General features: G+C 33.5%; 4 protein-coding genes across 8 annotated transcripts; 1 reads left to right on the top strand and 3 right to left on the bottom strand.

Moving 5' to 3' along the window:
* Nucleotides 1–2,772: 2,772 nt before the first annotated feature.
* LOC107954234 (pentatricopeptide repeat-containing protein At3g49170, chloroplastic) lies at nucleotides 2,773–5,448 on the bottom strand. The gene has a single exon (XM_041096820.1). The coding sequence runs from the start codon at nucleotides 5,446–5,448 to the stop codon at nucleotides 2,773–2,775; it is 2,676 nt and encodes an 891-aa protein (XP_040952754.1).
* Nucleotides 5,449–7,900: 2,452 nt separating this feature from the next.
* Nucleotides 7,901–12,525, bottom strand: LOC107961726 (uncharacterized). The gene is made up of 7 exons (XM_016897826.2): nucleotides 12,425–12,525; nucleotides 11,653–11,733; nucleotides 9,860–10,009; nucleotides 9,588–9,661; nucleotides 9,353–9,471; nucleotides 8,601–8,684; nucleotides 7,901–8,437 (listed from the first exon to the last, which is right to left on the bottom strand). The coding sequence occupies exons 2-7, from the start codon at nucleotides 11,657–11,659 to the stop codon at nucleotides 8,344–8,346; spliced, it is 528 nt and encodes a 175-aa protein (XP_016753315.1). The 5' UTR covers nucleotides 11,660–11,733; nucleotides 12,425–12,525; the 3' UTR covers nucleotides 7,901–8,343.
* LOC107961710 (peptidyl-prolyl cis-trans isomerase CYP71) lies at nucleotides 8,600–21,065 on the bottom strand. Of its 5 annotated transcripts, XR_005916163.1 has the most exons (20): nucleotides 20,841–21,065; nucleotides 20,448–20,533; nucleotides 20,127–20,215; nucleotides 18,936–19,175; nucleotides 18,693–18,814; nucleotides 18,376–18,451; nucleotides 18,145–18,252; nucleotides 17,892–18,068; nucleotides 17,545–17,762; nucleotides 17,028–17,160; nucleotides 16,232–16,455; nucleotides 15,663–15,816; nucleotides 15,241–15,396; nucleotides 15,124–15,158; nucleotides 12,425–14,553; nucleotides 11,653–11,733; nucleotides 9,860–10,009; nucleotides 9,588–9,653; nucleotides 9,353–9,471; nucleotides 8,600–8,684 (listed from the first exon to the last, which is right to left on the bottom strand). XR_005916163.1 is itself a non-coding variant. In XM_016897784.2 (13 exons), the coding sequence occupies exons 1-13, from the start codon at nucleotides 20,993–20,995 to the stop codon at nucleotides 15,313–15,315; spliced, it is 1,866 nt and encodes a 621-aa protein (XP_016753273.2). In that variant the 5' UTR covers nucleotides 20,996–21,065; the 3' UTR covers nucleotides 14,951–15,312. The 5 variants fall into 5 exon arrangements, 2 of the variants coding, with proteins under 2 accessions (XP_016753273.2, XP_016753295.1); XR_005916162.1 differs by having other exon boundaries at nucleotides 15,124–15,396; XR_001701394.2 differs by lacking the exons at nucleotides 8,600–8,684; nucleotides 9,353–9,471; nucleotides 9,588–9,653; ... (1 more) ...; nucleotides 11,653–11,733; nucleotides 12,425–14,553 and having other exon boundaries at nucleotides 14,951–15,158.
* LOC107961740 (60S acidic ribosomal protein P2-1) lies at nucleotides 13,164–14,427 on the top strand. Its single transcript, XM_016897837.2, has 3 exons — nucleotides 13,164–13,349; nucleotides 13,861–14,090; nucleotides 14,178–14,427. Exons 1-3 carry the CDS (start codon nucleotides 13,262–13,264, stop codon nucleotides 14,202–14,204), a joined length of 345 nt encoding a protein of 114 aa, XP_016753326.1. The 5' UTR covers nucleotides 13,164–13,261; the 3' UTR covers nucleotides 14,205–14,427.
* Nucleotides 21,066–24,737: the final 3,672 nt, after the last annotated feature.

Here is a 24,737-nt window from a genome sequence, read left to right as displayed (position 1 = left end):
ATGGTCTTATTTTGTCTACACGGGCAGAGACACGGGCGTGTGTCTCAGCCGTGTGTGACACATGGTCATGTGCACGGGCGTGTAGTTCGGCCATGTGTCCCCTGCATCTTAAAATTTGAGAAATAGAATTCTTCGAATTATAGACACGGGCAGAGACACGGGCGTATGTCTTAGCCGTGTGTGTCACACGGCCTAGCACATGGGCGTGTAACTTGGCTATATGACTCTTGCACCTAATTTTTGAAAATTAAATTGTCCACACAGCCTAGCACAAGGGCGTGTGGCTGGTCGTGTGACCCAAGTCAGAGAGTTACACGGGTATGGACACAGGCTGGGACACGATCGTGTGCCTCACATCGAATGCCCACACGGGCATGTCACTTGGCCATGTGAGCCACACGGTCTGACCACATGGGCTTGTGTCCCCTGTACCTTGGAAAATTTTAAAATTTTGCAAAAAATTTCCTGAGTTCTCGATTTAGTCCCGACTTGATTCAAATGCATTAATTGGACCTCAAGGGTTCATTTAAGGGACAATATGATTGAATATGATTGGTTTCGAATATGAATAGTAAATAACCTGAATTAATTGTATTTGTTCTGTAAACTCCAATAATGCTTTGTAACCCTATTCCGGCGACGGGTATGGGTTAGGGGTGTTACACTGGCACACGAGCTTGTGAGGTAATTTCGAGAGTTACACGACTGTGTGACCCTACTCAGAGAGTTACACGGGTGAGGACACGGGCTAGGACACGGACGTGTGTCCCTAGTTTGAAAGTTACACGGCCTAAAACACGAGCATGTGTCTCAGCCATGTGAGGCACACAGCCTAGCCACACAACCGTGTGACCCTTGTATTAAAAAAATTGTAACTTTTTCATAAACTTTCCAAATGATTTCAAATTGGTCCCAAATTGTTTCTAAGGTGTTTCTAGGCCCTCGAAGGCTCGAATTAGGGACGATATGTATGTGAATAGTTGTTTTATATTATGTTTATAATAATGTATGAAATGTATGTTTAAATGTTCCGTTTGTATGGTAATGCTCCATAACCCTAATCTGGTGATGGATATAAGTTAGGGGTGTTATAATTTTGGTGGCTAATGTAATCTTTCGAATTCGAGTCTAACATCTAAGCTGGGTTGGGGAGCTTACATCATTTTTATTTTTTAAAATTTATATTTTTTATTTTATTTTGTAAACTTTTTTAAAAATGTTATTGAATTATTTATATATTATATATGTTTTTTTACATATTTAAGCAATTAAAAAATATATATAATATACAAATAATTAAAAATATATAATATATTTGAAATTTAAAGTTTTTTTCATTTTTAAAAGTAAAAATACATTGTTTCTAATTTTTATATAATTTTTATATAATTTTTTTTATTTTTTAGAATTTTTTATTTTTTAAAATTTGTTGAATTATGTATATATTATATATTATTTTTATTTACATTTTTAAACAATATATTATATATAATATTAAAAAAAGTGTGTCATGGCGCATTCAAATAGCACCACGTGGATGGTCAACGCAAGTTAATGATCTATTGACACCGATCAACAGCGGTCAACGCCAGTCAACGTCCGACCAATGGTGGGTCAAAGCTTTTTATTTTAAATAAGCCTAAGTGCCACGTGGCACATTCTTATTGGTGCCACGTGGGTTTTTAAAAAATCACTATAAAAAATGGATTGAACCGGATAATGAAATGATAATTTAAAAATCAATCTTTGACAAAAATAAGTTGAAGTACCAAAATGAGAAAATAGACATGATTTGGGGTCAAACCGAGCACTAAGCCTTTTGCTTATAATATTAAGAGCTTTATTGTATCTTAAAATCATATTAACAACTTCAAGAGAATATTCTATATGCCTCAAAGCTATCATATTTTACTAATACTATTTTGGGTAAACTACACTAGTAGTCACCCAATTATAAGTTTTGTTTTGTCATCCAACTATGAAAAGTTATAAAATGGTCACTCAACTATTAGTAAATTTCTTTTTTGGTCACCCAATTATGAAAAGTTACAAAATATAAATATTGAGGGTTAGATTTTTTAGAATTAAGACTAAATTGATACAATGTATAAATATTGAGGGTTAAAATTACTATTATGCCAATTTTAAAAGCTGGAGCCAATTGGTGACCAAAAAAGACAATTGAATAATTAGATGACAAAAAAAAATACTAATAGTTGGGTGGTCATTTCATAACATTTCATAGTTGAATAACCAAAAAAGAATTTATTAATAGTTAGATGACTATTAGTGTAGTTTATCCACCTACTATTTTTTTTATTTTTCTTGTTTCTATTTTCTTATTTATTTTTTCTGACATATAAAACATGGGTTGAGTGATAATTACTTGAGTAGGTAGAATCTTCATCGACAATGATGAACTATGTATGCAGCCTAGGGACTTGTAAGCTAAAACAGACATGATGGTTTGCACCATGGTAATCAGTAACAAGAAAGATGGCAGAAGAAAGAGAGATGAATGACCCACCCATGAATTTTTTATATTTTTTTTTAATAATTTAACCAAAAATCAATAGTTTTGACCATCAATTCGATTATGAAACCTTGGTTTTACTTGTGTGATATGCTTGGAAAGATTCTTCCCAGTACATAATACTGAGATCTAAAGAATGAATACCGTTATTTATACATTGATCATAAGGATAACACCAACAAGATGGCCTATATGTATCTGTATGTATGGACTATAGTTACATATTTCATGGGCAGCTTCTACCATGAATCCCGACAACTGCATTTGCCATCTCTGAAATGGTGAAAGGTGCAATTGTCCTTAACAACCAATTCTCGATCTACAAAAGTTGACATAAACTTGCATGCATGATGACAAGTACCACACATCCTAACGCTTTTAATCACCCTTACCGGCGTTCTGTGGGGTAACGATAAGAGCCCGAATGCGATGGCCTTCATCTCAGTATGACCAAGACCTGCACCATCATATTCTCCCTCTTCTGCATCATGCAGCAAATGGTTTCTATCTTCTACATATCCCAACTCCTCCATCTCTCTTTCTATCTCACCCAACTTATGCAACACTTCTTCACTTGGTTTTTGGTCGGAGACAAATTCAAATATTTTGTTTTGCACTTCTATGCAACTGGAATTTGGTCCTAATGTTTTCATCTTCGATGCATCTTTCCACTTACCAAACATCACCAGGACCTTGCCAAGCATTAGATTTGCAAAGCAGTCATTTGGATCTATTTCCAAAAGCTTCTCCAAGGCAAATTTTGCTATGTCCATGTTACCTATAACACGGGCCGATGAAAGAAGAGTGTTCCAAATCTTAGTATCGTTTTTATCTACAACAACCTCATTGATGAAGTTCTCAAGTTCTTCAAGCATTCCAGCTCGAGTAAAAGCTTCAATGACGCAGGAATAATGCTCTTCCGATGGCTTAACTCCGTAAACCACTTCCATGGACATTAATAGGCTACGTGCCTCATCTACTCGACCCATTTGGCTGCATGCTTTCAAGATTGATTTTAATGTGCTTGAGTCTACTAATTTATTCCTCCTCCGCATTTTGTTAAACAATGCCAGAGCTTCAGATGGATGTCCATGTTCCACTTTTGCGGAGATGATAGATGTCCAACACGGAGAACTCTTCTCAGGCATCGATTCAAACACCAAATCAGCCTCTGCAATTTTTCCACATCCGGAATACATCTGAATGAGACCATTTCCACTTGTAGGATGCGAAAGAAGACCCCTTTTGGTCATGTAAGCCTGAGCTTGCATCCCCATATTCAAAAGCACTGGGCTGCTACAGGATCTGAATATATCACAAACAGAGATTGGTTCAAGATACCCAAAGCATGATTGAATCCTCCCGAGAAGTTTGTGAATCATTTCATAGTCATTTGCCTTGAGGCTGGCCTGTATCAATAAATTCCATGAGATCTCAGCATCTGGAACCAAGGAACATAGCTTGAGCGCTTGTTGGTGATCTGATAATTCCGAGTAAAGATTAATAAGCATGTTAACTATGGAAACGTTTGATTCATAACACGTTTTGAGTATCTTGCAATGCAGTTCTCTTCCCTTTCTAAGATCACCTAAAGCCACACAAGCCAGAATAACAGATGTTAAGGTGAATTCATTTGCTTCAATACCATTAAGCTGCATTTTATTGAAACATGTTAGTGCTTCCACAAACCACCCATTCCAAGAAAGTCCAGAGATCAGAGCTGACCAAGTTACGGTGCCTGGGTTTTCTACTCTTTCGAAAACCCTTAAAGCAGCCTCTGGCACCCCACACTTGGAATACATGTCAATCAAAGCGCTTATAACATAAGGATCAGAATCTACAGCTAATTTGTTGGCCAAGGAGTGGAATACTTTCCCTGCATCAAGATTTGATAACAGAGAGCACCATTTTAGCATGCTTGCAATAATAATACACTCATTGGCTTCTCCTCTTTCTAAGCCAGCATACACCTTCAAAGGAACTTTTTCCCATTGTTCCCAGCTCTCATGTTCAATGCACTCAATATACATATCCAGAAGAGAGCACATTACATAGCTATTTGATGCTAAACCTGTTCTAACTATATAACCATGAACCTGCCTACCATAGCCCATGTCATGTAAACTAGAAATTGCCTTGAGAATACTTGTTATGGTGAAATCATCACAATAACAAATATCATGCATTAAAACTCTAAAATTCCTAAGAGCTTCAAAGTAATAAAAATTATGTACATAACCCATAATTAATGTGTTCCAAGAAACTAAATCTTTCTCGTGCAGCTGATCAAAAACCTTTCTTAATCCCTTCAAATCCTTACATTTTGCATAAAAATCCATTAAGCTATTGTCCAAAAACAAACAAGACCCTTTCCCAAACCCTTTCTTAACCATTAAACCGTGTACTTGAATTCCCAAGTTTAACTCCTCCAAGTTGGAACATGCCTTGATAACCATTGAAAACACAAAAGCATCCAACTTAATTCCCTTAGAGACCATATCAAGGAAAACACTCAAACCCTCTTTTTCAAATCCATTTTTCACATAAGCACTTAACATTGAACTCCAAGCAACCAAACCAGGCTTCTCAATCCCGTCAAAAATCAAAACAGCATCTTCCAATTGGCCACAACTTGAATACATATTCACCAAAGAATTCTCCAAAAACCCATCAAGAAAAGCCTCTCCTTTCTTCAAAACTTGGCCATGAACTCCTTTCCCAAACCCCAATTCTCTCATTTCTCCACAGCTTCTCAACACAACCGCATAAACATAGGAGTCAGGGCGTAGGCGTGTTTTATGATTATCACCAGTCGACAGCATCTCTTTGAACAATGCCAACGCTTCCGTACTAGGACCATGTTTGGCATAGCCTGACATGAGGATGGTCCAAGATATCAGAGTTCTTTCAGGCATTGAGTCAAATAGATCGCGCGCCTCTTGCATGAAACCAGCATTGATATAGAGCTGAAGGTGGAGATTGAAGTAAAAAAGAGGTGGTTTTGGATTAGCATGGGGTTTAAGGAAATGGGTTAGTTTTAGGTGTTGTGAATTGTGAGGGGTGATGTGATTGAGTTGAGGGAAATGGGTTAGTTTGGGAGTATGGCTTTGAAGAAGAAGAAAAGGAGGGGAAGAAGAGATAATGGAAGAGCATGTGAGCAGGGAGTGCATGGAGATTATGTTGTGGCAATTTCTTTGCAAGGTTCCTTTGCTTTTTCTGCGAGGAATAACAGTTTAGAGTTGACAAGGAAGAAGTAGAAGGGGGAATTATGGATGGTGGTGGGTGTTTCATTCCATGGATGGATAAGAGATCAACTGATTTATGTTCCTCCACTCCTGGCCAAGATGACCATGGGCAGCTAGAGAAAATTAAATAAATTAATTGCAGTTATCTCCCACTCATATTTGTCGTCGCTAAATATTATTTATTTTTCAATTAAATCCTCCCTCTACGCTTCATGTTTAGGGCAATTTACCATTAAAAGCCTTTTTTTTTAATTTATTGAAATAGATCTGGTATTTTATTAATTACCAAAATGGATCATTTTCTCCTAAATCGCGTCCACGTCAGCTCGAAGTCAGGGGATGTGTCAGGAAATCGCGTCCACGTCAATGTGCTTTGATGACATGGCAACAAACCGCGATTTGTGTCCACATCAGCAAAGCGCGCTGACGTGGACGCGATTTCCCCAAGCGTGAACCCCCCAACGGTCAAAAAAAATCTACAAATACCTCCCACCCTTTATTTTTTTTCACAAACTAATCCTCTCTCAAATTTCCTCTCAATTTCCTCTTAATTTGCTCTCAAATTATAACTTTAAAATATAGGAAATGAAGCTGGACAAATGGTTATCTAGGTTCATTTGAATGTGGTCAACATTTTATCTAAATTCATTCTAGTAATACTCTTTTAGTATTTACATATATATATTTTTACATTTTTATATTATTATTTTGAAATTTAAAGTACATAAAATCTTAAAAATCCTTTTAAAAAACTAAGAAGAAATTATAAATTTATTAGAATTACTATTTGACAATAAATAAATCTGGACAACTGTTTATCAAAATATATTTAAATCGGAGTGAATATGTGGGCAAAATATAAAAAAAAGCCACTTTTTTAAAAATTTATCAAAATGGGCCCGATACTTTATTATTTAACGGAATGGGCCATTTTCTCCTAAATCGCGTCCACATCAGCGCGAAGTCAAGGGACTATCAGCAAATCGCTTCCACGTTAGCGCGCTTTGCTGACGTGGCAACAAATCGCACTTACGTGCAAAGTGCGCTAACGTGGAAGCAATTTGCTGACAGTCCCCTGACTTCGCGCTGACGTGAACGCGATTTAGGAAAAAATGACACATTCTGGTAAATAATAAAATACTGAGCCCATTTCGATAAATTTAAAAAAAAACGACTTTTTTTAGTATTTTGTCCTCATGTTTATGAATTTCACTTTCCATCCTAAATATTTCAGTTTTTTCTCCATACTCTTCCCCAACGTCTTATGCAGGTGAGTTTGACTAAAAATATTTAAAATAGTTAATTAAATTAAATTATTTGTTGGATAAATAAGTTGATTTTTCAACTTTAAGTGAACTCCGGTATCTAAAAGTAAATTAAGCAAAACGATGTCATTTTATATTAAGGTATAATTTTAGTTTTAAGTTTTTTTTCTTTTTTAAATATTTTCCAAGCCTTTCTACTCCTCCTACATTTTAAATAACATTTGAAATTATTTTGTAAATTTTTTAGTCTCTCTATTTTTATTTCAAAGAATTTAATCTCTCTATCTTTCGAATTTAAAAATGCAAGTCTAATTATTAATATTTTTAAACTTCTTCTACTAAATTCAAGTTAATCTCAACATCATTTGTATTGTTACATGACTACGAAATGAATACATTTTATTTCAAAATATCACACCGAATAATATTAACAAAAAAATTTTAACGAGGTTAAAAACTTGAAGAAAATATTAGGATCTAAAATTAGATGACTAAATTCATATAAATAAAAGTAAAGAGATTAAATTACAAATACACAGAGTTCAAGGACTTGAAACACATTTTAACTTTTTTCCTTTCCGAGGGATAGGATATGGACACACAATATGGGTATGATACTACACAAATATGTCAATTTAAAAAAGATTTAAATATGCCATAAATCACTTTATTCTTTATGAACTTGAAATTTAATATCTATACTTTTATCTCTACATTTTAAATTTCAAGATTCAAGTTTAACCGATAAAATTATTAAAATTATTTTTTAAAATTCAAGTTGACTACAAAGTAAATTTTTTATTTCCAATTAACATTAGTAAGAATCTAAAATATACTTTTTGGATTGAATGTATGGATTGGCTTACAAATGTATGGATTGGATAATAAGAATAAAAAATATATTGTTTGGACAAATCCAGTCTATAGGATTAGTCAATTCTTAATTTAACCCATCCAGCCCAACAACATCGACCTCTAACACCTTAGTTCCCAGAGAGGAATACAAAAATATAATTTCAAATGAACATACTTATATCAAACTATAGCTGAAGATGTGATTTGGAGGACGGAATTTGTAAGATGGGGAAAAAAAAAGCTCAACCCCCCCCCCCCGTCATATTTTCAAAGTACTTTGGCATTGATCTTCAAGGAGAGTGGAAGAGAACAAGGATTTCACAACTACTAAATTCCACCCTCGTCTTACCTACAGCCTACAGCACGCTAAACCAAGACCCATGTCTTTTAAGTGATGGACCATCGTGATGCATCTTCTTGTTATAAGAACCTGAGGCCACCACTGTTACCAAAAGAATCCACTTTTCCTGGTTGATGTTTTGCTTGGTTCATCCTCTTTTCTCTTCTCCATCCCCAGTTTTAAGGATTCCAGCCTTTTCCTGCACATACTTAATGTACGATTCAACTAACATGTCTTGTTTACCAGATTACTCAAATTTTGGTATAAAAGAATGATCAAGAAGATTCATTTATGGGATTCTACTAATGGACATACAATGTACGGAGAAGCTAAAAGGATTTTTTGTAAATCACAAGCATTACTTGGTATCTGTAAGTCGTCCATGCAGACTCCATCTTTGACGAAATCCTTCAATGCCTTCAATTCCACTTGCCAGAATCAAGCGCCTATAGAATAGTCATGAATACATAGATAACATATCATTCAGTTTCAATTGTGATCAAATAATTCTATACTACAGCAAATCGAAAAACAAAATGCTATGGTAGGTAAAGGGAAAAAATATAAAGGATGATAATGAGGAAAGAGGTCAATTAACTAAGGGAAAATCCTATGTAACTCAAACAAACGCATTTTCCTTCCAGTACTGTGTCTAACACTTGAGTCCCACACATATCAGTACACAGAAAAAACTTAGAACAAATTTGATATATCCATGTCAGACATCCGTATCCACCACTTACATCCGAGGCCAAGTAAATAGGACAAAATGGTTCCTCAACAAGAACATGTTACTTTCCTACTTTATCCATACTTCTATTCATCCAAGATGCTGCAATAGCAAAGAGCAACTATGAAAGTAAGATACTTCAAAGAGTTATAAGTTGGATCTTTAATTTTCATAGAGCTGGTACTAAGACATCAGAAAGGCTGATATTTGCAACTTCCTATAGAAGATTTATCAATATTGATAAAGCAATTTAGCTTTGCAATTGAATGCTAAAGAATCTTGACTCGGTACCACCAAGTAACAAATGCAAAAAGCACAATATTTTAGGACTACCAAGATTCACGGATTCTTGCAAAAGACATTAATAAAATCCTAATCAATTACCTCTCCAATGATGTGACTTCTGATTCAAGCTGACTAGCTCTTTCCTTTGCTTGATCAAAAGGCATTGACAACCCCAACTTTCTCTCGCTATCTTGAAGCCGTTGCCTTAGTTCCTTGTCCTGAAACCCAGATTTTCAAACAAACTCAAGAAAGCCTTTTTTTTTTTTTAAGAAACTCAAGAAAGCTAATTCGATGTACTTATTCATGCAACAGGAATAACCATTAGAAACCTTACCCTCTTTTCAGCACATTGTCTATATAATGCCAGCTCATCTTGACAGAAAGGCTCGATATCATTAATCTGCAGACCTACAGCATACAGCAATCATAAAGAATGTATGGCTGTACACGAAATGCATGAGAAAGTATTTGGTCTATCATTTGGCAAAATTAAGCAAATAATCAATCATGTCACCAAAAAGAATGAAGATATAATATCAGTCAATCAATGCTATACATACTCCGCCTTTTACATAAAGATTGTTAAGTTAAAAACACAGAACTTACACAAAAATAAATTCCTTAAGATCCCATCACATAACTCGACACCTTCAAGCAAATGAGATGCGATTTCTTGTGGGATGACAGGAGATGGTGGCCCTATCATTAGGTCATCACCAACCAATATAGTTTCCTCCATAGTTGGTTGTGAATCAACTGAAACCATACAGCAGGTAACAAAGAAAATCAGTCAACGAGTATTGGTCATTCATAATTTTAAACAATAACTAGAATTGATAGAAAGCAAAATTCAAATATCTTTGCAGAGACATGAACACAATATTTATGTTAAACATTTAACAATTGCTAGGTACTAATTTCAATTTCAAAACAATAACTATGTTCAGCCATAGTCCAGAATATAACAAAAATGAAGTATCTTTCACATTTAAAGTAAAATCACAAGCAATAGCTATCGCCTTAAATGTAATGACCCAAAATTCACAAGCACCGAAAAAGTACATTATCGGGCCTCCGTCTTAGTAAATTGAGTTCGAAAATAATTATTAGATATATTTATTAGACTAGTTGTGTGTTTAATTAGGTATTAATTGGGTGAATTTAGTTTAATTAAGAGAAATTAAGAAAAAAGGACTAAATTGATCTAGGGGTAAAAGTTAAATTATAGATTAATAAAAAAAGGATTAAAATGGCAATTAAGCCATTAATAAGAAATGAGACGGTAAAGTGATAAAAATCTTAGATTTTTATGCTTTATATATATTATTTTATTATATATTATATTATATTGTATTATATTATATAAGTAAAAAAAAGATGACAAATGTATGGTAAATATTGAAGACATGTGTAATAGTAATAATTACATGGGTACACTTGTAATAAAAATAAATATGTGCTTAATTAATAAGTAAAAGATTTTTTTTTCATATATTATTAGTTAAAATAAAAGATATAAAGTAAAAGAAAGAAAGAAACAAAGAAGAAAAGAAACAGAATAGCTAGAAAAGAAGCAGGGAAAGAGACGAAAACAGGGGAAGAAAAGGGGAAAGAAAAATAAAAGGGAAAACTAAGGATTTAAAGCTTCAAGTTAATTGGTAAGCTAAATTTAGCCCTTTCCTCTTCATTTTGATATTTTAAAAGCTTTAAAACAAAATTTTGTTGAAGTTAAGTGGAGGTTATGGAAGTTCATAGGTTTTTGAACATGATTCATTTTGAACAAGTTGTTAAATTAGGGGTTTAGTTGATAGAATTTTTAGTTAGAATAGATAAAAAGAATGATTTGTGAACTAAGTTGTAAGTTTTACATAATTGGGATTAAGTTATAAAAAGCCTTAAATTAGGGTTTATGTTGAATAAATGATGGAATTGAGGGTTTATTTGATAGAGTTTCTAGTTAGAGTTGATAAAAGGATTAAATTGTGAACTAAACTATAAGTTTTGAATTTTAGGGATTAAATTGAGGAAAATTCGAAATTAGTGAAAAATGCTGAAAAATTAGTAGATAAATTTGGATTTAGAAGGAATTTGAATAGAAATAGAGTGTGAATTAAGTTAGAAAAATAAGTCGAAATGCTGCCGAAATTTTAAAAAAAAATGAATGAAATCAATTAGTACAAATTTATAACAATTTATGAAGTATTTTAATATGTTGGTTATTTATTTAGAATTATTTGTAAATTATTTGATATGTCCGGTAATGCCTCGTAACTCTGTTCCGGCGACGGTTTGGGGTTAGGGGTGTTACATTAAAACTTTAGAAACCATAAACAAGAAATCCTTTGCTTAAAACTGCAATAACAGACATCTAAACTAAAAAAAGAAAAACCTTCACATACCATCCATGGCTGCTTTCTAGTTAGCTTTCCACCTAGTAAGATGAACTTGGTATTCAATTATTGCTCAGCGTCAGTTAAAACCTGTGAAATAAAAAAGAAGAGAATAGAATCAACAAAGTTTCTTAATCGTTATTGGAATATTTGTAACAACAATGCCTACGGCCAGATCGAAGCAAAGAGAGATTCAAATGGGGCATTATTGTACTGTTGAAACGTGCAAAGTTTCTTAATCATTGTTGTACCTTACCTGTTACTAAATAGAAGCAATTAGTAAGAAGACATCAAAACAAAAACAAATTAAAGCAAATACAGAAATCAAATTCGATCATTACATCAACTCTGAATAGCTCATAAACCTAACATTACAACTAAAGCAAAGCCACTCACTAGTTAAAAAGAGATGCCTATATAAACGAAAATGCACTAACTTATTAGCATGCATTTGAACTTAGAAGCACTAACGAGACGGTAAAATATCTAATAAACCTAAGAATAACATTACAAGTAAAGCAAAGCCACATCCTATGCATATTATCAGCAAATACATCCGACCCATTAGTTAAAACATGTAATTCAATGCACAAAACCCACATATAAAATCAACAAAAAAAATTGACCTCAAATACAGCATTTAACGCTATCAGTTATGGAAGGCAAAACACCCATTTCGAATTAAGCAAAGAAAAAAAAAGTATCTAAACAATATAACAACCGAGAAAAATGAAAGCCAAGAAACGAGTTAAAAAAAAAACAAAGCACGCTGTAAAGATACCTCGAAATTGACACAGAATGGAATGGAAGAACAAAATTAGGGTTTCGAAAATTGGGAGAGGATTATTTTGCTTAATTGGGGAAGACGACCGGTTGAAGAAGACTCAAAAACCTTAAAATTGATTGATTACCGGCTGGTAATAAAAATGAAAGATCCCTTTGGATGATGGCCTTTAGGCCCATTTAGGGCCTCTTGTCTGCATTATCGCTTTTGGGCTTTTATTTATTTATTAGGAGAAAAAAGAGTGATAATAAAATAGGGTAAACTATAAAAATAGTCACTTTTGTTTACCTCAGATTACATTTTAGTCACTTATGTTTAAAATGTTACGTTTTAGTCATTTACGTTATAGTTTTGTTACAAAGTGGTTACTCTACCGTTAAACTCTGTTATCTCCTTAACAGTGGTCCTATTTGGAAATTCACATGGGTTTTAAATGTCAACTTGGATGTCCTACGTAGCAGTTTAAATTAAATTTATATAATTAAAAATTTATTTTCATCCTAGCAACTGGACATTCAAGTTGTCATTTAAAACTCATTTAGATTGCCATGTAGGACTATCATTACGGAGGTAACGGAATTTAACGGTAGAGTGACTACTTCGTAACAAAAAGATAACGTATATTACTAAAACCTAATATTTCAAACATAAATTACTAAAATGTAATCTGAAACAAATAAAAAATAACTATTTTATAGTTTACCCTAAAAAATACATTTGAAATTAGATTGCTCTGTTCTGCTCCACCAAAAAAAGTAGTAAACAAAAACCCTACAAGATTTCCACACTCATCAAATAATCAACCACCTTGTTCATCCACAGCGCCTTGTCAAAATGAAGGTGATAGCCGCTTTCTTGCTTGCCGTTTTGGGTGGGAACACTAACCCTTCTGCCGGTGATTTGAAGGCTATTCTCGGATCAGGTTTTTTTTTCCTTCAACTCTTTTTTGGCTTCCATCTACTGTATTCTTTTAACTCTATCTTTGATTCGGTGGTGTTTCACTTATCTTTTAGGGTTTAATTTAGCTATGATTTGTTTGTTCCTCCATTTTTAGGCATATGGTCTATTTGAACCCAATTTATGGGAATCTACTACGTATCTCTATTTTTAGTAAAAAATTTTGAACATTTGTCAGTATATATCATTATTTTAACTTCAAGGAGTAAATATTTACAAATAGCAGAAAGGAAGTTGTAAAACCAAGCCTTGGCTCACATGATTCATATAGTCATCTTTTGGAGTATATAGATAGGATTTCAGCATCTGTGTTCCTTCCTATACTCTCAGATTGCGGACCCAATAAATTAGTAGCACTCTAACCCTAACACCAAAGCTGAATGTTGGGAAGTGGAATCAAATTCTTGGAGGATTCTTTGGCATTCGTACAGAAACAATTTTTTTTTTACCCTTTTTTTTCTTTTAATATGTTGTAGTTGCAGCTGAGGCTGATAATGATAAGATAGAGATGCTTTTATCCGAAGTCAAAGGAAAAGATATCACCGAGCTAATTGCAAGTGGAAGGGAGAAGCTGGCTTCAGTTCCGTCTGGTGGTGGTGGTGGTGTTGCTGTTGCAGCTCCTACAACCGGTGGTGGTGCTGGTGATGCACCTGCTGCCGAGGCCAAGAAAGAGGAGAAAGTTGAGGAGAAGGAAGAGTCCGATGATGTAATCATTTCAATCTCAGAAATTGAGTCGTACCAATTCCCTTTATTGGTGTGGCTTTTACTGATATAATCTCCTTTTTGGATGCAGGATATGGGTTTCAGCCTCTTCGACTAAGCAAGTATTGCAAATATCAAAGACTTCTTATATGCAGTTAGTAGTGGTTATGTAGTTGGACATGGTTTTAGTTATTCTTGGAATATAGTTAAAAATAGCGACACTTGTTATAATCGTGGATTTCTGGATTGCTGCTGCTCATGGTTGAGTTTGCTGAATGATGCAGAATACCTTATATTTCTAGCTATACTTTAGTGACTGAATAAATCTGTGGTTTTGTTTCTCCTTTCCCTTCATTCATTTTCTTTTTAGGCTTGAGATACATGCCATGGATAACCGTGAAACCCAGTGTTGGTCTGTTACACATATACTTGGGAATTGCTGAAATATGGTTGATTTAATGCTGTGCCTACAAAGTACAAAGGCATTGAGTCATTAAGGTGTGGGAGGAATGATATAATAAAATAAGCAAAGACGTTGCTAAATGAGTAAATATTGGATGATGCTATTGACGGAGGGGATAAAATTAAACTGGGGTAATAATTTCTCAATTTTGTACCATGCCTAATTGATTAAGCCCTTCACAATAACGATACAAATGTATTCATTTAAGTGTAACGTAAAAACATTCATGAATGATTAAATAAGTTCAAATTGATATAAAAAAACTTATCCACTTGCTAACAAAATAATGACAATGGCAAGAGTATGTTAAAAATATCACATGCATAATCATGGCCAGAGTTTTAAATATAAAACCAGTTTCCTCCATGTAATTCAAAGAAAAACCCTTACCAGGCTGGAAATATAAAATCTATATTTGGTACCACTCGATAATGAAATATCAAAAATTCTACATTGGGCAAAAGTCATAATTCAGGAAGGTTAACATAAAACAAAAGTTCAACGACTGCTCAGCCTATGACCGCTTGATGAGGGAAAAGTAATCTGATTCCAATCATGTTCTAGTCTGGTATACCTGGCAATGTGAAAGTGCTCCACAATAATCTTGACCTGCTGGCTAAACAAATTAGAACCAATATGGAAGCTGAACATTGGTAAAATGAACGTTCTAAAATGGACTAAACAAACCAACCAGCTTCTCATGGCCAATTGTTAATGCAGGTCAAACAATATCCAAGACATAATTCACCACGGCAAGCAACTCTTAAGACTTCGGCACAGTCACATTTAAGATTTTAACATCTTGATATGGCTTGTCAGCTTTGTCTGTCTTCACTTTCTCAATACCCTGCCAACAGTGCATGAGAATAATAAGATATTATACATACCAGGACATCACATATACTAAGTTCCAAAAAAATTTTAAACAACAAAAAGGGTATTCAATTACAGGGACTATTAATTCAAAAACTTCAATATTTATATATTTTTCATCGTTTGAGAAGCAAACCAAAAAACACACTGAATCCTCTCGTAAGAATATGCATGTGTGTGTAGGGAATAAAAAAAAAGCAAGCAGCAGCCATATGATACTGACTGTAGAGATGTACATACCTGCACCACATCCATTCCCTTAACAACTCTACCAAATACAGTATGCTTATTGTCCAACCATGGAGTAGCCACTGTGGTTATAAAGAACTGTGAGCCATTCGTATTGGGGCCAGCATTAGCCATCGACACTGTGAAAGGCCTGTCATGTCGTAAACTGCAAGGGTAGAAATGTTCCATCCAGCAGTCAGTTGAGCTTTAAAGCAGTTATAAATCCAATAAATAAAAACCATGGGACTAGTAACCTAAGAACATTAATACTAGTATACCAAGGAAGTAAAACATATTTGCATCGTTGTATATCAAATGAATTCCAGCATAATGCCAAATCAACTGTATTCCCTATAGCATTTATAGAAAGCCTCCAATAAGCAAAGCTAACATGATCATCATTGAAGGCAAGAGCCAACAGGAAGGGGGTACAAACAGGATAGGGATCAGAATGTAGCAAATATAAAGTCAGTGTGATCCTCCAATTAATGCACCAAATTCACACCTCAAAATTCTAGGATGCTACAAGTTCCAGGTGGCAAAAATGCTAATGCTTAATCTAGAAAAAGCTAAACAGTTACCTTTTATGAAACTCATCCTCAAATTCCCTTCCCCAAATAGACTGCCCACCAGTGCCGTCTCCCAATGGATCTCCTGTTTGTATCATGAATCCTTTGATGACACGGTGAAAGATTAGATTATCATAATAGCCATTCCGACAGTGTGTAGTAAAGTTCTCCACAGTTTTTGGACATTCTTCTGGGTAGAGTCTCATGTGAATGTCGCCCATCGTGGTGTGCAGAATCTGGAAGAATAGAGAGCCAATCAGAAAATAATCCAAGACATGCACATAAAATGAAGATAAGGAACTAAACTATGTCATAGATGATATACTTAAAGGAACCCTCTGCTGAGAAAAAAAAGAACCATTCCCTACATGCCTATAACCTTTTTAACTTCTAGGACTATATAATTCCGTCCGTGGAGACAAAAGGTTTCAAATAAATATTTTGTTCTAATAACTGCTCTGATCAGTCTAATAACCATTAAACTTCTTGACAAAATTTGATTTGGCTATTTCCATGCAACAAAAAGGACAAAGAGAAAGTGAGGGAGGTCATAAAGGAATTCCTTTACTACCCTGTCCTAATTCATGTCTTATAGAAGTTTCAAACTAATTATTCTCAAGTAAAATTTAAAAATGTTATGTCATATGTCATTTCCTTTATATTCTCAAAGCTTCGAACAAAGGTGTCATCATTGTTATGCATTTTTCCTTATTAAACTCTCTTATGGTCAATATTGAGAACGGAACCAAGGAGGGCACAACAACTCGAAGTTTTCCTTTTCCATGCACATTACAGAAAGAAAACTCACCACATTGTCAGGAAGAGAGGTTGTAACTGCTTTTCCAATATCAGATACAGCCAGAAGCTCATCAGCAGGTGGCTTTTCATTGAAGACGTCCCTTCCTTTTGTGGCATCTTCAGGTTCTTCTGGCTCTCGTCGACTATATAAATCATTAGAACCATCAGAGTAATTATATGTACCCATTAACTATAAACTGTGGACAGACACCTCAAAGTTATGGTGAAATTTATTTTTAAAGGAACAACCTATGAAAGCACATAAGCCAGACATGTGACAATGTTGTCAATATAGATGGCAATGCACTATGACACCCGACGTTTTATCCAAATAAATTTATATTTTGCTGTGAGCTTATGACATCAATAACTGATCATCCATCAGACCTCAATAGATGAGTATCTCAATGGTGATCCATCCATGTAGCGTTGCAAGTCACCCTTTGTGGCATGAAGCATTACATGAGAATTCTAAATTCAAACATGCTGTTGCTAGCCAGTAGATGTCGTGCTGCAGATTCTTATACCTGAATAGATAGATCCTATGCTTCTTGAAAGCACAACACAAGAGAGTTGGATCTGTTAATGGGTCTTTACTTTCATTGACATTTGCTGCAGCAGCAGGAATTTTTCTCACTTTCTTGCTGCTTCGATCACCTTGATATAATGCAATTCTCAAGAATCTGTCATTACTCTCAACCTTTCCAAGTATTCGAGCAACTTTATTGGTGTGTAAATTAACCATCTATCAAAATGAAATATGAACAAGTATTAGAGAATTTAGAGAGCATAAAAATTTGTACTTATTGTTTGCTCTAAAAAATAGTTCAGCTTGTTATCTGCTGTAGAATCTATTAAGGAAACAGTTTCTTACTTTTATCCCCAGAAGAGTAGCATATATGAGGAAATTAGAGCTTTCATCAAAAACTGCATTTGGTTGAGGTGCAGTTTCAGTTTTCTCAATTTCCTTCTCAACAGCCATTCTTCTGCCAAAGTCGATAGCTTCCAGCCGATACATGGGAGCATCACTTCTCTGAAGATCTTGAGCTACCTACTCAAAGGGTACTGACAATTGTTAGCAATTCAAAAAGGATTTATGTAAAAATCCACCACTCACTAACTTTTACCTCAAGTGATTCATCATAAACTCGCCTTAATTTACCAGTTCTGAACCAAAACACACGTATCCTGCGATCAGGCGATGTAATAGAAAATTGCTTCCCATCCGGGCTGACCTGAATAGCAATAAAATGAAGTAGAAAAAAGAATGAAATTTTTAATAATTTACAAAAAGGGTTCAAAAGAATCGTAGCAAAGAAATCCAGAGAAAAACCAACTCCAATGGAAGAGTTTTGAACCTCAATTGCAGAAATAGTTGTCTTGCATTTTGCAATTTCAAAGAGATTAGTATCACTTTTCAATCTAAAATGGACCCTGCATGCAGCATATATACAAATTATGAAATAGCAAACAATGTGCATCAACAAGTGAAATGCTCAACATGTCAACACCATAATCAGACTACAGCATTCGCCTAACAACCGAAAGAAAGTTTCTACAGTAATCTGTAATCCAAACAAGAAAATATTCATCTTTAAATGGAGCTAAAACTGTAAATCTTCCATGTAACTAGAGTACATTGCTGATGATTGTATACGTGAACATTGGCACATACTCGCTTTCTGGAAACTGAAGTGTGGCAGGGCTCCAGTACTCAATAATTCCTTGCTCATCACCAGATATTACAATGTCGAATGCAGAATTGTACCTCATTACTTTCACTGGGCCCAGGTGTATCTGGAAATTATTAGTCCAAGCAGGAAAATCAAAACAGAAACCAGTGAACTTATAAACAAAAGCAAAAGGAGAAAAGTTCAAAAATTGATAATCGTGCAAACTTTCAACAAAGTATAGATACCTCTCTAGAGATGATGGGTTCATTTGAACCAGCTCGTGCATCATATATATGGACCAATGATGAATTTCTATCACTAATGGCAAGCTTAGCTTTGACATCGCCTTGCTTGTAGACCCATTCAACAGCACCAGGAACATAAGGTAGGCGAATCATAACCATCATGTCATAGTTGACCACATCATATACCTTCACAGAGCGGTCACTAGAAATTGTACAGCAAAGTAAACCATCTGCACTAACCTGCATAGCTGAACAAGTCATGGTTGATGAATGCACCAACAACAAACTCATAGAAGACTGAATGAAAGATGATAAAATACCTTAAAGAAAAAAAAAAAAAAACTAAAGGCCGTGCAGATTCAAAAGAAAATTCTGAATGTTAAAACAAATCATAAACAACGAAATGCAGAAACATCCATATAGTTCAACCATTCACTTCCGAGAAATGTATCTATCAAATCAAAATCACATATAGGAACTATGGAGATAGAGCAAAAGAGAAGTGAGTAAAACTAAACAATGCTGATAACAGTCTTTAACCGTACCTTTGTATTTTATAGAAACATCAGTTTTCAATGGCATAATATTTAAAAATCTTATGAAGTTGTCGATGATATACAGCTCTTAAATAAATGAAGGATTAAAACATCAAAATGATATACGAGTCATTATAGTCCTCTACATCTTTTTTTTTTTTTCTTTTGGAAAGGTTAGTCCTCTACATCTTTAAACAGCAATCATGGGGTGAATATAAAAATCAGAACATCAACAGAAACAAAAATTCACTGGATGAAAGAAGATAACAAATAGCCTGTGCAAGATCTAGGTGGACTAGCAATCTAAAGCAATCACGGGCTCATTGTCAATGAAATAAAAATCCGCTATAAAAAAGAAGCAGTGACAAATGTAATTAGACAGGAGATCAGAAATTAACTAAGTAATTCACAATAGCTGGTGTTAATTATCGCAATAACACCAACTTTCACTTAAGCCTTCCATAGCAGTCAATAAAATAAAAAAGAGGCCCGTCAGCAATAAGCAATTCTAATGTGCATGTAAAATAACTACAATAAGCTACAGCCTACGCGCATAATATTATTAATTGAAGCATGGAGCAATTGAGAAGAGAAGAAAAAAAGATTTAAACTTTAAACACAATATGCATATGGGAAATAAGGAGGGAAATCTCACCGCTAGACCTTCAATGGGATCCAGGTGGGATCTAAAATGCTTTGCAAACTCAATCCCAACCGCTTTCTTCTTCCAAAATTTCAAATGCCCTAGTAAAAATAAATAAATAAAATGAAGACAAGCAATCTATAAGCCAGTACCAAAATCACATTCACTGTTAAAGCCTCAAATATTACTGATAAAATTTAAACCAAAAGCCCGAATGAGAAAAGAAGCATATATACACTTAAAGCAGACTTTAGATAATGAAACTTTTTTTTATCAATACAATATTGGGACTTTTAGATATTGTTTTATAAATATTGACATCATAAAGCTTACCATCAACACTTCCAGTGATGAAAAAATCTGCGGACGATACAGCAACATGAGTAACTACATCTCGATGCATATAGCTTTTCTCATACCTAGAAATTACACACACAAAAAAGAGGCATACATCATGAGCTCTTGGAGCTCTTTATTCGCAACTTCAGCACAAAGAAATTAAGGTTTATTTTGTCGTTTCCTTTGCTCCTTGCTTCTTTTTTCACTTAAAAAAACAAAATGAAAAAAGGCTGAAGCTTGAATTCAAAACCCTAAACTCCAAAGCAAAGAAGACAATTTCATTAAACCCTAAGGAAACCATGAGAAAGCGACAAAATTCCAATAAATAAATAATTACTGAAATGAGAAGAAGAAGAAGAAGAAGAAGAAGAAGAAGAAGAAAGTTACATGTTAGCTGAAGGAAGGGAATCGAGATATGCTTGTTCAAACTGGAGCGGGCGCTTGGGTCGAGCTCGAGGGGCGGGTCCTGGTCCTATGACCCGCTCCTCCTCTTCCTCTGCGATAGTATTCAACTTACCGTTTCCGTTTTGAGGTTCTTCCATTTGCGTTGTTTTTCTCTTTACCTTTTTTTTCTTTTTCCTCTGTATGCAAAAAGAGGGAGAGGGGAAGATGATGATGAAGAAGAATGGAAGGTGGGTATGGGTCTCTATTTCAAAATCTTAGCCCAGTGGATTCAGCATTAAGCCCATATTTATAGGCGATGGCCCATTTATGGTTTTAAAATGCTTTTTTTATGGATAAAATATAAGAACATAATTCAACTAATGTTAAAATTACTTTTCAATCACTTAACTTTAAAAAATTATATAATAGTCACCAACATTATTAGTTTGTTATATTTTGGTTTTATTATCACTAATCAAATGATGATGTACTACGTTAACTTAATGGACTAATAACTAATTTGGCATTTAAACTATAGCTAAAATATCCAGTCAATACATTTAGATTTTTAAAATAAATGATAATTCTGAAAATTCTGTGAAACATTCTAAAACTATCAAAAATATTATTTTCTAAAATTATAAGATAAATTTTTAATTATCATTATGCAAATAAAAAAAATTATGTGATTATTGTAATATAAAATTATAAACTGTATTTACTAAAACTACATAATAATAATAATAATAATATAGATATATTATAAAAGAAGGTAAAGAAGCAAAAATAGATATTTTGAGTTCTGTATTAATCTTTTGAGTTTCACAACACTTCATTTTTTTAATTATATTTAAAGTGGATCCTATTTTTACATTAAGTTTTAAATATGATTTTTTTACTATTAATAATCATATACGCCATGTGGCACTCTCTCCAATTTTTTCATTGTAATAAAATTATATTACAGCTATATCATCAAATTTTCAAAATAAAAACAATATCTATTTATTATGATTAACAGAAATTAATGTAATATTATGGATATTTTTATTGATTATATCATCAATTAAGGTAAATAATAATATTACAAATAAATTATTTTTATAATAATATTGATGATATATTAATTCATGATAAATGATATTATAAATAAATTATTTTTTATAATAGTATTAATGATTTATTACAAAATTAAAATATTTTAATTGATAATGAATTATAAAAATATATTAAAATAATATATTTATAATTTCTTATTATAGTATATTATTTATGATAGTATATTAATTAATGGACGGATTTGTGGCTAAAATACCCAAAAATACCAATTTTTTTAGAAATTTGTCGAATTAGATCGATTTTTTTAAAATTTATCGAATTAGGTCGAAAAAACGAAAACGCGTCCAGCTCAACGGATTGGCAAGAAAATGCTTTGTTCTCTCTCCACGGGCTAGGGTTATTTTATTGTTTTTGTTCTTTTAATTGCTTTAGGGTTAGGGTTTAGATTTTTGTTAAGGTTTTAGGATTAGGGTTTTGTAAGGTTAAGGTTTTTAGGGTTTATGAAATAATGGATTAGTGTTTTTTTACATTTTATATCTTTTGTATATTCTTTAGAAATTTTTATAATTTTTGAGTTATAAAATTAATATTATTTTTAAAATTTTGAAATTATTTAAAGTCCAACTTGGTATAATTTTCAAAAAATGACAAGTACCAAAAGGGTATTAACAACAATCGTATATTCAAATTGTAAAATTTAATTCGACTAGAAATCGAAAATTGAACTACTCAATTCGATTAACTCTTAGTTCATATTTTTTTTCGATTTTTTGAATGGAATCGAGTTTTGATCACCCGTAGTTTACAGCATGTTGAGGTCGATAAAAAATTTTCAAAAAATATTATCCCAGGATATCTGATGTGTGAGTGAGAAGTTTGTAGGAGTTGAATTTGGTAGTAGGAAAACGATCCACGTAAGGCGCGTTTTCAGTGCAATGTTAGAAGAATACACTAAAAGTCTGCCCAGCTGCACGCATTTTTGTGCCATGTCAGTTGAAACTGCATCCAGTTAGATGCACTTTAAGTGCAATTTTCTTACATTGCACTGAAAACGCGTCTAGCTAGGCGTGTTTTCAGTGAATTTTCTGACATATCATTGAAAACGCACCCTACGTGAAGCGTTTTCCCTCTACCAAATTCAACGCGTGCAAACTTCCCACTCACCCGTGAGATATCCCGAAAATATTTTCTGAATCAATTGTCACTCACTCTTGTTGTATAAAAGGCTGGTTTTAAGCATTGAGTGCCATAAGGCAATTTTGAGCAAACTAAATTGCACGAATAATCACAAGAGGAAGAAGTTTGCAAGGCATTTTGTAAGGCATAATTTGGAGCAAAAACGTAATTGCATCAAGTAAGGTTTGATTTTTGTTATTCATATATAATTACTATTGGGAAATATGCACATATTGTAGTAAACAGGTAATTATTTTCTATGTATTTGAATGATGAATAAATAAATAAAGTTAATTTCACATTTCACTATTATGTATTTTTTTATTATTTTTTGTCTTTTATATTTTACACGCATAGCGAAATTGTGACAAGCAAATATTAGCTCATTGATTGTCTAAAGTTCAAACTGAAGATAAGTGGCATTATAAAAAACAATTATATTGCAAAAAAGATAACTTACTTTAGTAGATAATCTAAATGAGTCTGTAATCCCGTAAAAAAATCAAAGTGATATTTGATTCAAATTCTTAGAAGGATTATTTTGTCGTCTAAAATTTCAATTGGAGAGATGACTAGTCTTAGTTATCTGAGCAATTGACTCCACGGGTAGAGACATAGATGTATTCATTGGAAGAATGATACATTGGACTAGACCCAAGATGAATTAATTCTGAATCCGTTTGTGAATTAATTCACTTGTGACGTTAATGGTATTATCTACCTAAATCCAGAGTTAGTTATTGACCATGTGTATGTAACTCATGTGCTTTAATATAGGGAAGTTTTATGCTCTAAAGATGATTGAGCCCATAGCCGATATGTTGGGTACATGACTTTTGTATGGCATGGCTTTACTAGAAAAAATGGAATTCATAGCTTGATTAAAGAGTTAACAATATACTCCTATTGGCATTATGTGGATTGATAAATATTGAACGTGGTGATAGGTTGCTTATTCTCAAACAAGCAATTTATCACAGTCATTTGTTGATAATGATTATATTAATTATTAAGAAGACACAATGGTGATAATGAGATGAAATAGGATTGTATTGAGTGAACAAATTTAACTCAAATGAATCAAGGATGTCATATGAGGGTAACACACACATGACGAGTGCTAGAAAATGTGCCCATATTGTAGTAAACATGTAATTGTTTTCTATTTATTTGAACGGTAAATAAATAAATAAATTTAATTTCACATTTCACTATTATGTCTTTTTTATTTTTTGTCTTTTATATTTTGCATGCATAGCGAAATTGTGACAAGCAAATATTAGCTCATTGATTGTCTAAAGTTTAAACTGAACATAAGTGGCATTGTAAAAATGTTTACATTACGAAAAGACAACTTACTTCAATAGATAATCTAAATGAGTTCGTAATCCCGTAAAAGAATCAAATGAGTATTTGATTCAAATACCGAGAAAGATTATTATGTCGTCTACAATCCCAATTGAAAAGATGACTAGTCTTGGCTATCCGAGTAGTTGACTCCACGAGTAGAGACATTGATGCATTCATTTTTAGAATGATACATAAGACTAGACACAAGATGAATTAATTCTAAATCCGTTTGTGAATTAATTCACTTGTCATGTTCATGGTGTAATTTACCTAAATCCTGAGTTAGTCACTGACCATGCGTATGCAACTCGTGTG

This window comes from Gossypium hirsutum, chromosome D07 (assembly GCF_007990345.1).
Source record: "Gossypium hirsutum isolate 1008001.06 chromosome D07, Gossypium_hirsutum_v2.1, whole genome shotgun sequence".
Classification (NCBI taxonomy): Eukaryota; Viridiplantae; Streptophyta; class Magnoliopsida; order Malvales; family Malvaceae; genus Gossypium; species Gossypium hirsutum.
This window is presented reverse-complemented; position numbering and strand designations above follow the sequence as displayed.

Bases quoted from the DNA above. Each gene is read 5' to 3' on its own strand.
- LOC107954234 (XM_041096820.1), bottom strand. From the start codon at position 5,448: ATGCCTGAAAGAACTCTGATATCTTGGACCATCCTCATGTCAGGCTAT.
- LOC107961726 (XM_016897826.2), bottom strand. The intron at 9,472-9,587 runs GTAAGGTTTCTA...TCTGGGTTTCAG, and splicing joins GACAATGTGCTGAAAAGAGG to GACAAGGAACTAAGGCAACG. The intron at 8,685-9,352 runs GTAATTGATTAG...ACTATTCTATAG, and splicing joins GAAGTCACATCATTGGAGAG to GCGCTTGATTCTGGCAAGTG.
- LOC107961740 (XM_016897837.2), top strand. From the start codon at position 13,262: ATGAAGGTGATAGCCGCTTTCTTGCTTGCCGTTTTGGGTGGGAACACT. The intron at 13,350-13,860 runs GTTTTTTTTTCC...AATATGTTGTAG, and splicing joins GAAGGCTATTCTCGGATCAG to TTGCAGCTGAGGCTGATAAT. The intron at 14,091-14,177 runs GTAATCATTTCA...TTTTGGATGCAG, and splicing joins AGAAGGAAGAGTCCGATGAT to GATATGGGTTTCAGCCTCTT.
- LOC107961710 (XM_016897784.2), bottom strand. From the start codon at position 20,995: ATGGAAGAACCTCAAAACGGAAACGGTAAGTTGAATACTATCGCAGAG. The intron at 20,216-20,447 runs GTAAGCTTTATG...TATTTTTACTAG, and splicing joins CATCACTGGAAGTGTTGATG to GGCATTTGAAATTTTGGAAG. The intron at 18,253-18,375 runs GTTCAAAACTCT...ATTGCTATTCAG, and splicing joins CAACTATTTCTGCAATTGAG to GTCAGCCCGGATGGGAAGCA.